General features: G+C 37.1%; 1 protein-coding gene across 1 annotated transcript; it reads right to left on the bottom strand.

Annotated features, from left to right (window-relative positions):
- Window positions 1-1,216: 1,216 nt before the first annotated feature.
- On the bottom strand, window positions 1,217-2,440 carry LOC139430152 (uncharacterized). Its single transcript, XM_071196806.1, has one exon. It carries the CDS (start codon window positions 2,438-2,440, stop codon window positions 1,217-1,219), a length of 1,224 nt encoding a protein of 407 aa, XP_071052907.1.
- Between the last annotated feature and the right edge of the window lie 12,320 nt (window positions 2,441-14,760).

The following is a 14,760-nucleotide window of genomic DNA, read 5'->3' as shown; positions in this document are numbered from 1 at the left end:
AAAATACAAAGTGGCTAAATGCCGTTTATTATGATATCTTCCTTTTAAGCTTTTATAGGCCGTTTCATAGTTAGCCTCTGTAACAGGCAATCCTTTTAAAAGATTAAAGGCTTCTCCTTTTAAGGATGTAAGCAGATACTGGTATTTAACGATAGACGACAGAGAATTGTTTTCATGGACCAGAGAACGAAATAAATCATAAAATGTATGCCACTCCTTATAATTACCATCAAAAGTTGGTAACGAAATTTTATTCAGTTTTGGTGACGATGGTGCAGAAACGTTACTAGTTGTGGCAGGTAGTGGTGAACGTTGATGAAAGAGAGCTTTGATTGTATAGTATGCAGTAGCTGCTGTTTTTCTAACTTTATCATGCTCGTCAAAGTCAGCTTCTTCAATCAGTCCAATAATTGTATTATGAGCCGTTTGGAAATCTTTATAAATGCCATCAATGTCTTGTGCTCGTTCAAGAAAAATGCTATTTTTTATAGGATCGGAACAGGTATCTTGACCCAGGGCTAGGCATTCAAGTAGGTGGCTATAGAAACCAGTACGGCGTAAAGTGAGTTTTGTAAGTTTTTCGCTCATAATGAGATAATAAAGTAATTTTGTTTAAAAATAGAATAGAAACAAAGTTTATTTAATGATTCGCAACTCGATTGATGAGAGCGAGAGAGAATGTTTGAGAGAGTGAAAGAAAGCCGAGAGAGAGAGAGTGAGAGAGAGAGACTTGTGGAAGGAACGAGGTATACGTATAAAAAATACTTAGGATGATTTTCGTAAGGACGATTTAAAACGAAACGATTGCGACCAATGAGGTAAGGGACCAAATTGTTTACCATAAAAGGTAATACTAAAAATAGCTGTATCCAAGTTTTTAGGTGCCAGATGTTCGAAACGTCGAACGTGGAGGACCAAAAAAAAAAACGCTTGGATGAAAGAAGGAAACGTGAAATGAAAAGCGTAATGACGAAAAATAATGAAAATAATAAGAAAAATAAATGACAATGATAACGAAAATAAATCCGGAATGCGATCCGGCTCGAAGGACCAATGTTCGCGCAGCAATAAATGCCGGGACAAAATTAAGAAAAAGGGGGGTGCTGATTCAAAGCAAAATTAATAGAAATAATAAAAAATAAACTGAATTAAAGAAATTCTTCTTATATTTACCCAATTCTCTTTCCCTTCCGCAAATCACACAAAGGTTTTACTATCACAAATTACTAAATCCAACAACTCGCGTGTTATCGCATTGAGGGTGGCGACGATAAGAGATCGATCCAAAAGATCGATCCAATTTTATCACTTTAACATTCGGCGGTTCAATTTCTACCGGCGCCCAAAAGGTGGCGCTCACACAACTGGTCTGTTGGGATCCAATTCCAGAAATGGGTATGGTTTTAGAATGTCGAGGTAACTTTAATTGTTGAACCAATCCTTCCGAAATAAAACTAACTTCAGATCCCTGATCGATAAGAGCTCGTACTATACGACGTTCGCCCAGATGAGAAGTTACTCCAACCAGAGCAGTGGCTAGTAACACAGGAGTGTGGACGTGATGTGAATGAATGAGATGGCTGGAAGTTGTTGAAATTGGCGTGAAAGTTGGAGCGTTTACTTGGAGTTGAGTGGAAAGATTGTTTGAATCCTTTTCAGAGTGAGAATTTGTATGATCTGTTGATGGTTTATAATCATGGAGTGAAGTATGATGCTGTTTTTGACAAATTCGACATCTTTTACTTATTCTACAATTTTTACGAAGATGTGGTCCAAGACAATTGAAGCATAAATTCTTCGAAACGACGAAATCTGATCGCTGATTAGGCGTTTTTGTTAAATATTGTTGACAACCAGAAAGATAATGTGATGCTTGACAGAGGACAGAAGTGCTTTTGAAAGGAGATGCACTGAGAGACTTTACATTTGAATTTTTATTGTACGTTGCTGAATTTTGATTAATTTTGCGATTAGCTAATTGTTCAATAGTTTCCAGAGCATGAAGTCGTCCTAATAGAAACAATTCAAGTTCGTCATAGGATGGTGGATTTTGATTATTTGCTAAAGATTTTTCCCAATCTTTTATCGTGTCAACATCGAGCTTTCGTACAATCATGTATACAAGAACATGATCCCAATGTTTCATAGGGCAACCTAAAGCTTCCAAAGCACCAAGAGATTCTTTAACTTCTCCCAGCAATCGTTTTAATTCAAGAGAAGAATCATTTTTTAATGAGCGAGAATTGAATAACGTGTTTAATTGAGAGTCAATCAATAAACTTTTATTTTCATAACGTTCCAATAGCATTTGCCAAGCGCAAGAGAAGTTATCATTTGTAACTACCACATTCTTTAATAATTGAGATGGTTCATCTGACAAACTCATTTTCAGGTAATGGAGTTTTTCCACGTCCGAAATGTTATCGTTATCGTGAATCATGGATATAAATAGATCTTTAAACTGCGACCAATAGGGCCGTTAACTATTTTTTTTTATTGGCTCATTCGAAAGTTTTTTAAAATTGATTGACCCCATATTTTTTAATTTTTGATTCTGAGGCTTAGTTTTTCCAAAAAAAAAAATAATAAAGTTAGAAATTACAGGCCGCGAATTCAGTAGCGCGTCACTCAGATTTGAGCATACGATTGGAGCGTATAAAAATCAATAAAATTCCTGGAGAGAGACAATGCTACGAATCTTATGCGCTAGAAGAAAACAGAAGAAAACGGGAGAGAAATCACGTCTGTGATTTCTTTCTTCTTACTTAAAACGTCACAATGAATCAGGGGTGGGGAATTTTAAAGTTTTACATTAATTATTGCAAAAATTAAACAATTTTCGAATGTGAAAACGATACTAATCCGTCTAATTTAATTTACATTATCGATTTTTTGAAAGACGGTCTTTCTAATCGATTGACCTTAACGGTCCTATTGCAATATTTTCCGTTGAATTTCGGTAAATTTATTTGAGGAAGATGGTGCGCTTGAGATTGAATGTTTTTTGAAGTTGAAATGTTAACATTTTGAAGAGAAAGATCATTCAAAAAATCTAGCATGGCTTCTTTCGATTCTATGTATTCTTCTTCGCACGTAAAGAATATGTCATCCGAAAAATAACTCTTATCCTTATAATCCGATTTGTATTTCGACAATAATGTATGCGAGTTATTGAATTCATTCCAATTAACCTCAAGACGGTCCAATCGACTTTGTATATTTCCGCGGGTTCTTTTAACTATTGCTAGTTTTTTCAAATTGTCCAACGAACGCGAAATTTGGTGATACAACTCGTTTTGTCGTTCGAACACGGGGTTCAAGTCTTTAACCGCTTGCTCGCTCGGAGGAGTCATATTGAAACGAACTGGTTTTATTGACAAAAATGAAAATTAATGTTAATTAACTCGATTCAGCTTAACCGATCCGGCTCGAAGGACCACATGTTTTGCAAGAGTTTAGAATTTACTCAGTTAATTAACAATGAAAATGAATTGTTTCGAATAAAATAAAATGTCATTGAATTAGAAAAAAATAGTCTTACTTTTCATTATTTGAAGCACTATCACTGAATTAAACTTTATATGAGGCGATCTGAAGAAGTTACTTGAGAAAAACGAAAAATGAGAAGACGCACTTTTATATTTTTGACAGATGTGTTTTTTTTTATTTTAATTGAACGAGAGGTAACTAGATACAAATGTTTTTTAAGACGAATAAAATTATTTAAATTAAAGAGTTAAATAACATTTTTAACAACAACCCTTACTTGCGAGGAATTTATGACATTGTTAGTACAAATCGAAGCTGTGCTCAATTGACTGCCGCTGTGTTCACTCTCCGATGATCCAAACAATTTCGACGTACTAACTCCCGCTCATTTTCTCGTTGGAGGTGCTTTATCAGACATCCCTGAACCATCACTATTAGAGCTTACGACGTCTCGCTTGTCACGTTGGCAGCACCTCAGAAAAATGACCGAACAATTTTGGAAGAGTTGGAGTCAATATTATTTAAAGACAATTCAAAATCCAACTAAGTGGTATGAAGCCAAAAATCTACCTCGGATAGGTCAATTAGTGCTTGTTCGCGACGAGAGGTATCCACCAGCAAAATGGCCTCTTGCTCTTATCGAAAAACTACACACAGGGCCTAACGGTTTAGCAAGAGTAGCTACTATTAAAACAGCGTATTCAATACTAACCCGTCCCATTGTTAAGTTATGTATCCTACCGGACGCTCAAGAACCATCAGCTTATTCTTGAGTTATATATATTTTTCAAGAAGTTGGAATTTTATTTTTTATTTTTTTTTAATTTTGTTTGCCTAATTTAGGCAAGGCGGGCGGTAATGTTAATTTTAAGTCTATCTTTATTAAAAGAACCGATTTGTTTATTCTGTCTTTATATTTTGTAATTCATATTCAGTTTTCTTGTATTGTGTTCCCTCTCTAGACGAGTTTCTTTTTTGTGTACAAGTTCAAGAATTTTCGGGTTTTGTTAAAAAGAAAGAGATGAACATTTTTGTATTGTAAAACCAAGTCGTGTTAAAAACTTCATTCGTAATCTTCTTCTCTAGCATTATTTCTTAAATGTTATTAATTAACTCCAAATAGTAAAATAAAGTTCAGTTTAATTCAAGTAAGTGTTTATCATTCAGTTCGAAAAGTTCTTCATTCTCAAGTAAGTTTATTTCGGTATAAAACATCTTCTGTTGAGAATAAGGGAAAAGGGAAATGGGCGAAGGTACAGGTACATGAGGAGCTGTGATATCAATCTTAAGGACATGGTAATGGGGGAAATAAACAGGGGTAAGGCAGGAAAGGTGTGATTGTCATGGACCTCAATCAGTGCAACTCCAGTTATACAATCACTAACTGTAGTTCTCTTCTGGTGAGGAATGGGGATAGGGGAAGGAGCAGGAGCAGGGTATGTAGGTGTCTGTGAATTTAGGGGGGATCATTAGGGAATGGTTTCTTTAACATCCTATATAGAGGTGATCTGGTTAGGTTGTTACGGTTGTATTTTTCCTTAATGTTTCATTTGAGTGTTTAACCTTTACTTTCCTAATTCTTCGTTTTAATTTTATTTTGGGTTAGATATTTTATTTTGTTATCGGGTATTTTGAGTTGCATAAATTTCGCGATGATTTATTTTGTTTATTTTGTTGAATTTTTTGTTTAATTAATTTTTCTTTTTCAGCGACAATTCTCCGAAGATCTCCTTTCATAATTTTCCTTTTTCATTTTCAATTTATTTTCCTCTAAACTTATTTTACTTCTTCGTTTCCCCTAAAAGATGGTGTTAATTCTTTCGTTATTCTTGCTTGTGCGCAAGTATCAATTTTTTGTGAATTTTTGAGGATATTTATCGTCTGTGTAAGATTTTCTCTTCCTCTTTTCAAGTCAGATCAGTACGTGTACGCACGTAGAGTTAGGATTTTTGGTAAAGCCATTTTGAATTTTTCGCGTGGTGATTGGTTCCTAATCCAAATTTTTGGGATTCATCTACGTGTTGTGCAACTTATTGGTAACGTTTTTGCACGTCCAATTATCGGATTACTCCGGATTAAACCGTATTTTGAAACTTTTCTAAGTTTTCTGACTAAACCTCGAAGATCTGAGGTAAGATATTTTTATTGAATACATTTTATATTTTCCCTTACACATTCATACCTTCATTTATTCAAACATACATCCTTTTACCACCGAATTAATTAAACTATTATCATCATTTTTTTTTTTTATATCTTATTTTTCCATCCTTTCTACTTTTTTTTTCTCTTTTCTAATTTCCTCGTGTTTATTTAAGGTTTTAATTGAAGAGCATAAAGTTTGGCAACCTTTCTGTAACATTTTCGAGACAGAAGTTTGGTTATTGTGTGAGATTTTCAATCCATTTTCGAAGTTCTACCTTTTCGGAGGGGTTCTTCCTTGAGGATTTTGGTCGAGGTTGCATTGCCACCACCTATTAAGTTTTCCTTTCCCTGAATCGGAGGAGATTGTCGCTGGAGCTGGAAGAATTTGCTTGGATCGTCTACATGTGGTCAAGACAAGGTCAGACCTAAACGTTTTTTTTTTTGTTATATACCGCTTCCCGGTGAGCTTTTGTTCAATTAATTAGTACAATTTAAATTAAATTCATTAAAATCTAAATCATTTAAATTAATTAAATATATTTTATTATATTATTAAATTATCATAGATTGAGAATATTCAGTATTGTTGTCTGTTTAATCAAACAAAATAATTTTTTTATTGTAAAATTTTGGCGTACTTTTTTTTGTTTCACGAATTAGTTTTTTTTTTATTTTCTTTCTCGACGCCACACTGATATCAGGGGTACGGGTCGTACGCGTAATTCAATTCAAATTTACTATTTTTTTTTTTGCGTACTTGTTTTGGTCATTTATTACAATTTTTTTTTTTTTTTTGGTACGCCAACAATTCTTTTCTTTTTTTTTTGTTGCTTCACGTTCGTTGGACAACAACATTTTTTTTTTACTTACGTATATCATAATAATATTTTTTTTATTTACATTATTATTATTTTTTTTTTTTTTTTACCGAATAAATATTTTTTTTTTTTTTTTGCAACTTAAAATATCTCGAATTTTTTTTGTGTTTTTGTTATTTTTTTGTGTTTGTGTCCACTTGTGTCGATAGCATCATTTTACCACCTCACGTCACAGTTCGTGGACAACGCAGGGTTAACTGTGTGGCGCCTTATAAATAACCCTACCCGTCTTCACTGGGCCGGCCGAGGACCTGCGTTAGTTATTAAACTGCTAATCGACTATATCGTTCCTTTTTTTTGTGTTCATAAGTCGTCACAATTTTTGGCGCCCAACGTGGGGCCATATCATTTTTTTTTGGGGGCCATATCATTTTTTTTTGGGGGCCATATCATTTTTTTTTGGGGGCCATATCATTTTTTTTTTGGGGGCCATTTGGGCCACTTTTGCAGGCTCAATTTTTTTTTTTTTGATAGCGTTCTTTCAGGTGGACGATTGTTCTTTTGGTATTTCGGGGAAAGCACCGGAAATCTATTTGTTGATTTTCCTTTGTAGAGGTTTCGTTATTTTTTTGTTTGTAATAACATTTTCACACAGGAGCCATGGCAAAGCCCTTAGATATTTCCCGTTTGACTCAGTCTATGTTAACGTACGAGCTTGCTGTAAGGGGTGTGAGTGATGTCGCCACGGTGAAAGAGATGCGTGGTGTGCTGAGAAGTATGATTTCCTTGGAGAAAACTGGACGGAAAATGGATTACCCCGCTCACCCGTTTTCTTTTGATGTTGATTTACAGGCTCTTAATGAGGGTTACGATGAAATTAGACCGTTGGTGGCTGACTTCGCTGATCTTAAGTCTTCGCCGTCTTACAGGAGGTTAGCTGCTCAGTTGGTGCATTACATTGGGCGGATTGAGCGATCACGTCCGGCCTTGAACACCGAGAAAACATCTCGAACTCAATTATTGGTTAAATTTCATAAGCTTCGAGCGGATCTGGATTCTCGAGCGAAAGCGGTTTCCGTACGTAGTACGTCAGCGGTTGGTGGGGTCTTGGATCTCTCGCTGATTGAATTGCCAACGAGTTCTGAAGGTTCTGGTTCCGACGACGACGATACTGATTCTCGGAACGTTTCAGGTGGTGCTTCTGGTGTGATGGTTACGCCAGCTAGGAAATCGATACCGGTGGCCAAATGGGGTTTAACTTTTGATGGTTCTTCTTCGGGGTTGTCCCTCAGTGCATTTTTATCTCAGGTGGAGGAGCTTCGAGTGGCTAGGAATGTTTGTGCGGGTGAATTGTTCGCTTCTGCGTATGATTTATTTAGTGGCAGGGCCTTGGTGTGGTATCAGTCTACACGTAAGCGCGTTTCCGACTGGAAAGAATTGGTCGAGCTTTTGCGTGAGGAATTTCAGCCCTTCGATTACGAGGAACGACTTTTCGAGGAAATTAGGCAACGTACACAAGGTGTGAGTGAGTCGATTGGCATGTATTTAGCCGTCATGAATGTGTTTTTCGAGCGGTTGGAACAGGCTGGTCATGCGTTGCGTGAGTCCGTGAAACTGAAGTTAATCCTGAAAAACCTTGCTCCGTATTATCAACATCATTTGGCTATGGTGGAGGTGAAATCATTAGACGAACTTCGCCGTGTTTGTAGACAATTAGAGTATAAGCGTGCGGTTGTGGAAACCTATCATCCCCCTCCGGCGAGATCCAAGGTGATGGAGACCGATTTGGCCTGTATGGAGGTGATTTCTTCACCGGGTTGTTCTTCGGCGACTGTAGTGGTCGACAGGGTCTGCGAGACAATTCAATCGCCTGTTAGAACACGTTCATCCATTATTTGTTTTAACTGTCGTAAGGCGGGTCATATGAAAAATTCTTGTCCAGAACGGTTCCAGAAAAGGTGTTATGGGTGTGGAAAATTAGATTTTACTATTAGGAGTTGTCCATCGTGTTCGGGAAACGGGAATCGGCGGAAGTGAATGGTCGTCCTTCCTATGAGTCATCAAAATCGACCGATCTTGATATCCGTATGCAGAGTGTTTTGAGTTTTATTGTCGATAGTGCAAGGGGTGATGAGCGACCTTATCTTGATGTCGTTATTTTAGGTCAGGGGTTTAAGGGATTGTTGGATAGTGGAGCGTCGCGTACTATTTTGGGAAGATCTGGTTGGAGTCGTTTACAGTCTGTGGGAGTAGTGATGCATACTGCAAGGGGTTGCTGTACTGTTGCTAATGGTCAGAAATGTGAGTCGTTGGGAAGTTGTTCTTTACCGATTGTACTCCGTGGTAGAGTGAGGATCTTGAATGTCTTGGTGGTTCCTGGAGTGGAACATGAGTTGGTGTTAGGTGTTGATTTCTGGCGAGCCATGGGTATAGTTCCTGATTTGCGTAGCGGAGAGTGGACGTTTTGTGATTCCATCGAAGCGCAAAGTACTGATTCTTTATCGAGTCTTAGCGACGAGCAGAGACGACAACTCGACGACATGCTTAATGATCATTTTAGATTCCAAAGGAATGGTTTGGGATGTACCAGCTTGGTTAAACATGTGATTCGTACTTCCGCGGAACCTATAAAACAACGTTACTACCCTGTAAATCCTATTGTTCAGAGACACATTGACGAGGAACTTCAGAATATGTTGGATTTAGGTGTTGTAGAGCCATCAGATAGTCCCTGGAGTAGTCCAATCCTGTTAGTTAAAAAAAAAGATGGTAGTTTTCGTTTTTGTGTTGATTTCCGTAGACTCAACGGCGTCACTGAGCGTGATGCTTACCCTATACCATATGTGTCCGACACCCTAAATAAATTGAGAAACGCGAAATACCTATCCACTCTGGACATTAAGTCTGCTTACTGGCAAATTCCGGTCGACGAGAATTCCAAAAAATTTACAGCTTACACCTATACAGCTCCCATCACGGATTTATTGAGGAAAAACCGGAAATTTGTCTGGACTCCGGAATGTGAGGATTCTTTTCGAGTTCTGAAGGAGAAACTTATTTCTGCTCCTATTTTGTCTTGCCCCGACTTTGATCGGCCGTTCATTCTTCAGACTGACGCTTCAGGTTACGGTATTGGCGCGGTTCTGTCGCAGGTTGTCAATGATGAGGAACATGTTGTGTGTTATTTGAGTCGGTCCCTTTTGCGTACAGAGCGTAATTATTCCACGACTGAACGGGAGTGTCTCGCTGTCCTTTGGGCTATCGAAAAGTTGCGTCCTTATCTCGAAGGTGTTCAGTTTCAGGTTATCACTGATCACGCTTCCCTTGCTTGGCTTCAGAATCTCAGGGATCCGGTAGGTCGTTTAGCGCGTTGGGCAGTAAGATTACAGCAGTATGACTTCCGTATAATTCATCGTAGGGGGAAGGATAACGTAGTTCCCGATGCTCTTTCACGTGCAGTTCCGATTGTTGATTGTGTGCAGGTTGAGCAGATTCAGGACAAATGGTGGAAAAGAGTGTATGAGTCGGTTTTAGGTGAGCCTTTGAAATTTCCTAATTGGAGAGTGTCCGACGGTCAGCTCTATAAGTATGTTGAGTCTAAGTTTCCTGGTTTGGATGGTGGGGATAGTTGGAAGTTAGTTATACCTAAGGAACACAGGTTAGAGAAACTGCGAGCGGTTCATGATGCCCCTACTTCTGGTCATTTGGGGATTTACAAAACCTATTTTCGTTTAGCTCAGAAGTGTTATTGGCCGAAAATGCGCTCGGATGTTGCCTCTTATGTTCGGCGATGTGAGACTTGTCTGGCTGTTAAACCCGAGCAGAAACGGCCGGCAGGGTTGTTTGCGACTCAGCCCGAGGTAGACCGTCCCTGGAGGATGATTTCTTTAGACTTAGTAGGTCCTCTCCCCAGGTCAAATCGTGGACATGCCTTTATTTTGGTCATAGGCGATTATTTTAGTAAATTCACTTTGTGTTTTCCCCTTCGACGTGCTACTGCCCCGGCGATCTGTCGACTTATCGAGGAGAATGTATTTCTTTTATATGGTGCTCCGCAGGTTCTCATATGTGACAACGGTGTTCAGATGCGTAGTAGGGAATTTGGTCAGCTGATGAAGCGTTATGGTGTGCGTATTCGGTTTAATGCTCATTATCATCCTCAGGCTAATCCCATAGAACGGACGAATCGTGTTATTAAAACAATGCTTGCTTCCTATGTATCCGATAATCATCGTGTATGGGATGATCATCTTGCTCATATAGCTTGTGCTCTTAGGACCGCTCGTCATGAGGTCACTGGTGTAACTCCGTATTTTGTCAACCATGGTCGTGAGATGGTGTTGTGTGGTTCTGATTTTCAGCAGTTGGTAGATATAAATCAGGGTGTGTTGGATGTTAATGCCCGTGCTCATCAATTTCAGGAATTATTTAAGGATGTTCAGGTCAGGATTCGGAGAGCTGCTGAAAGATCGAAAAATAGTTATAATCTTAGACGACGTAATGTTGAATACTGGTTAAACCAACCTGTTTGGCGTAGAAACTTTGTCCTTTCCGATGCCGCTAAGTTTTATAGCGCGAAACTCGCACCTAAGTTTGTAGGACCATTTTATATTCATCGTAGAGTGTCTCCATGGACGTATGAGTTGAGGGATGAACGTGGTGTTGTCAAGGGTGTTTGGCATGCTAAGGATTTGAAACCTTCTCCCAATGTCCCAGAAAATGAGGATTGAATTGTTTTGTTTGATGGTTATGTAGGTTGTGATTGTCCTGTTGAGTAGGAAGGTTACCACTTTTAGGTTGATTCGCGTTGGTTTTGATTCTTTTGGAGTTATTTTGGATTCTTTTTTTTTATTAGTATTTCTTTCGGGGATTCTGCGGTCAATCTTTTGTTGAAGTTTTTTGTATAACTTTATGCCTTACGGGATTAGTTTGGTAGATTCCTTCTTTTCTTTTATTGTATTAGGTGTTAGACTTTTGTATGTTTTTCTGTATGATCTGGCTCACCTGGTTGGGGCCTTATAATACGCCAGAAGACCGGATGTTTCCATTCCCGTTTGTAAGCTATTCTTAGGAATTTTGGGTCATTTAAAGAAGTTTCTCTTGAGATTTCTTTATTTTCGTTTGATTTTCAACTCAGACTTGTAAAGGGTTTTGTGCAGCCCTAAGTATTCCCCTTTTATATCCCTCCGTGTTTGCTTATTATAACTTTTAAAAAATTTTACGCCTTGTCCCCATGCACGTACAGCACGTTAGTAACCTCGTAGTCCCCGTTGAGTTTTTGTTTGGGACGAAAATTATTGTAGCCTTCAGCTTTTTGGTACTTACGAGTACAGTTTGGTTTCCTTATCCATCTTTATCCTCGTTTTCTGATTTGGTAGTTTGTCATTGGTTAATCCACTTGGTGGATTTATGTTTACTATTGTGGGGGTGTTTTATTTTTTTGTAAGGGGTGGGTTCGGACCATCAACCCTTCTTTGTTTTCCCAATCCTTTTCCACTTTGTATCCTTAATTGTAGTAATAAACCTTTTTTGTTGTCCTTTTAGAGTCGTTTTTTTTTGTTTTTGGAATATCTTCGCTTCACGAAGAGTTCTGTTTTACGGATTTTGGTTTGCGGTGTGTGGTTTGGAGCGTTGTGTGACCGTGGCTCGATCTCTTGTAAGCCGTATTGTTTTGTATAATTTTCTTTTTCATTTCTACCTTCTCTAGGTATCTCTTCGCCTTTACCGGTCTTGAAGACTGCGGTCAATTGTAAATCCGGGTAGGCCTGTTAATTGTTCTTTTTCTAATCTTCTCTTTTTATACTATCTTATGATTTCCTTTTTTTTTTTGTTTATGGACGCAAGAGATTTGAGTAGCCGTTGCGCGTACGTAGCCAAATCCACATTAATCTCCCTAATCTTTTGTTTATTATTTTTTTCTTATTATTTTTATTCTTATCCTTCCGGCCGATTTGCCGAAGACCTGGTGGCTTTGGGCAAGTGGTGGACCAGGTGGATGGTTCCGAAATCTTGTTGTTATATTTGGGGGTTGGGTTGTTTGTTTTGATTTCCTCTCTTTATCCCTAATTTGGAGACAGCCGTTTGTAGTTTGATTGATGAGGAGGAACTAGATAGTTCCTAGGTTGATAAAAGTTTACTGGGTAAACTTTCTTGAAGTAAGGGGGGGAATGTTACGGTTGTATTTTTCCTTAATGTTTCATTTGAGTGTTTAACCTTTACTTTCCTAATTCTTCGTTTTAATTTTATTTTGGGTTAGATATTTTATTTTGTTATCGGGTATTTTGAGTTGCATAAATTTCGCGATGATTTATTTTGTTTATTTTGTTGAATTTTTTGTTTAATTAATTTTTCTTTTTCAGCGACAATTCTCCGAAGATCTCCTTTCATAATTTTCCTTTTTCATTTTCAATTTATTTTCCTCTAAACTTATTTTACTTCTTCGTTTCCCCTAAAAGATGGTGTTAATTCTTTCGTTATTCTTGCTTGTGCGCAAGTATCAATTTTTTGTGAATTTTTGAGGATATTTATCGTCTGTGTAAGATTTTCTCTTCCTCTTTTCAAGTCAGATCAGTACGTGTACGCACGTAGAGTTAGGATTTTTGGTAAAGCCATTTTGAATTTTTCGCGTGGTGATTGGTTCCTAATCCAAATTTTTGGGATTCATCTACGTGTTGTGCAACTTATTGGTAACGTTTTTGCACGTCCAATTATCGGATTACTCCGGATTAAACCGTATTTTGAAACTTTTCTAAGTTTTCTGACTAAACCTCGAAGATCTGAGGTAAGATATTTTTATTGAATACATTTTATATTTTCCCTTACACATTCATACCTTCATTTATTCAAACATACATCCTTTTACCACCGAATTAATTAAACTATTATCATCATTTTTTTTTTTTTTATATCTTATTTTTCCATCCTTTCTACTTTTTTTTTCTCTTTTCTAATTTCCTCGTGTTTATTTAAGGTTTTAATTGAAGAGCATAAAGTTTGGCAACCTTTCTGTAACATTTTCGAGACAGAAGTTTGGTTATTGTGTGAGATTTTCAATCCATTTTCGAAGTTCTACCTTTTCGGAGGGGTTCTTCCTTGAGGATTTTGGTCGAGGTTGCATTGCCACCACCTATTAAGTTTTCCTTTCCCTGAATCGGAGGAGATTGTCGCTGGAGCTGGAAGAATTTGCTTGGATCGTCTACATGTGGTCAAGACAAGGTCAGACCTAAACGTTTTTTTTTTTGTTATATACCGCTTCCCGGTGAGCTTTTGTTCAATTAATTAGTACAATTTAAATTAAATTCATTAAAATCTAAATCATTTAAATTAATTAAATATATTTTATTATATTATTAAATTATCATAGATTGAGAATATTCAGTATTGTTGTCTGTTTAATCAAACAAAATAATTTTTTTATTGTAAAATTTTGGCGTACTTTTTTTTGTTTCACGAATTAGTTTTTTTTTTATTTTCTTTCTCGACGCCACACTGATATCAGGGGTACGGGTCGTACGCGTAATTCAATTCAAATTTACTATTTTTTTTTTTGCGTACTTGTTTTGGTCATTTATTACAATTTTTTTTTTTTTTTTGGTACGCCAACAATTCTTTTCTTTTTTTTTTGTTGCTTCACGTTCGTTGGACAACAACATTTTTTTTTTACTTACGTATATCATAATAATATTTTTTTTATTTACATTATTATTATTTTTTTTTTTTTTTTACCGAATAAATATTTTTTTTTTTTTTTTGCAACTTAAAATATCTCGAATTTTTTTTGTGTTTTTGTTATTTTTTTGTGTTTGTGTCCACTTGTGTCGATAGCATCATTTTACCACCTCACGTCACAGTTCGTGGACAACGCAGGGTTAACTGTGTGGCGCCTTATAAATAACCCTACCCGTCTTCACTGGGCCGGCCGAGGACCTGCGTTAGTTATTAAACTGCTAATCGACTATATCGTTCCTTTTTTTTGTGTTCATAAGTCGTCACAAGGTCTATTTGGTCATTAAGGCATTCGACATTCTTATTCAGGAATTTAAATTTCTCGATTTCGTAGGCTTCAGTGAGGGTCATTTTAATTCCCTTATCCATTCTGTGTAGTAATTTTACACCAGTATTTATATCAAAACTGTGTGAGTTATTGAGAAGATGTCTTCCGAAATTAGATCTGATGCTACCCTTGTGTTCGTTAATTCTCTGTTTTATTGATCTTCCCGTTTCCCCAATGTATATTGCACCGCAAGTGCCACAATTCAATTTGTAAACACCACTATTTTCGAGGAGGTTGGTGTTGTCTTTCTTGTGG

The sequence above is a fragment of the Onthophagus taurus genome, chromosome 6 (assembly GCF_036711975.1).
Source record: "Onthophagus taurus isolate NC chromosome 6, IU_Otau_3.0, whole genome shotgun sequence".
Classification (NCBI taxonomy): Eukaryota; Metazoa; Arthropoda; class Insecta; order Coleoptera; family Scarabaeidae; genus Onthophagus; species Onthophagus taurus.
The sequence above is the reverse complement of the archived record's forward strand: the minus strand, read 5'-3'. Positions and strand labels throughout refer to the sequence as shown.

Coding starts and splice junctions, on each gene's coding strand:
- LOC139430152 (XM_071196806.1), bottom strand. CDS start 2,440: ATGATTCACGATAACGATAACATTTCGGACGTGGAAAAACTCCATTAC.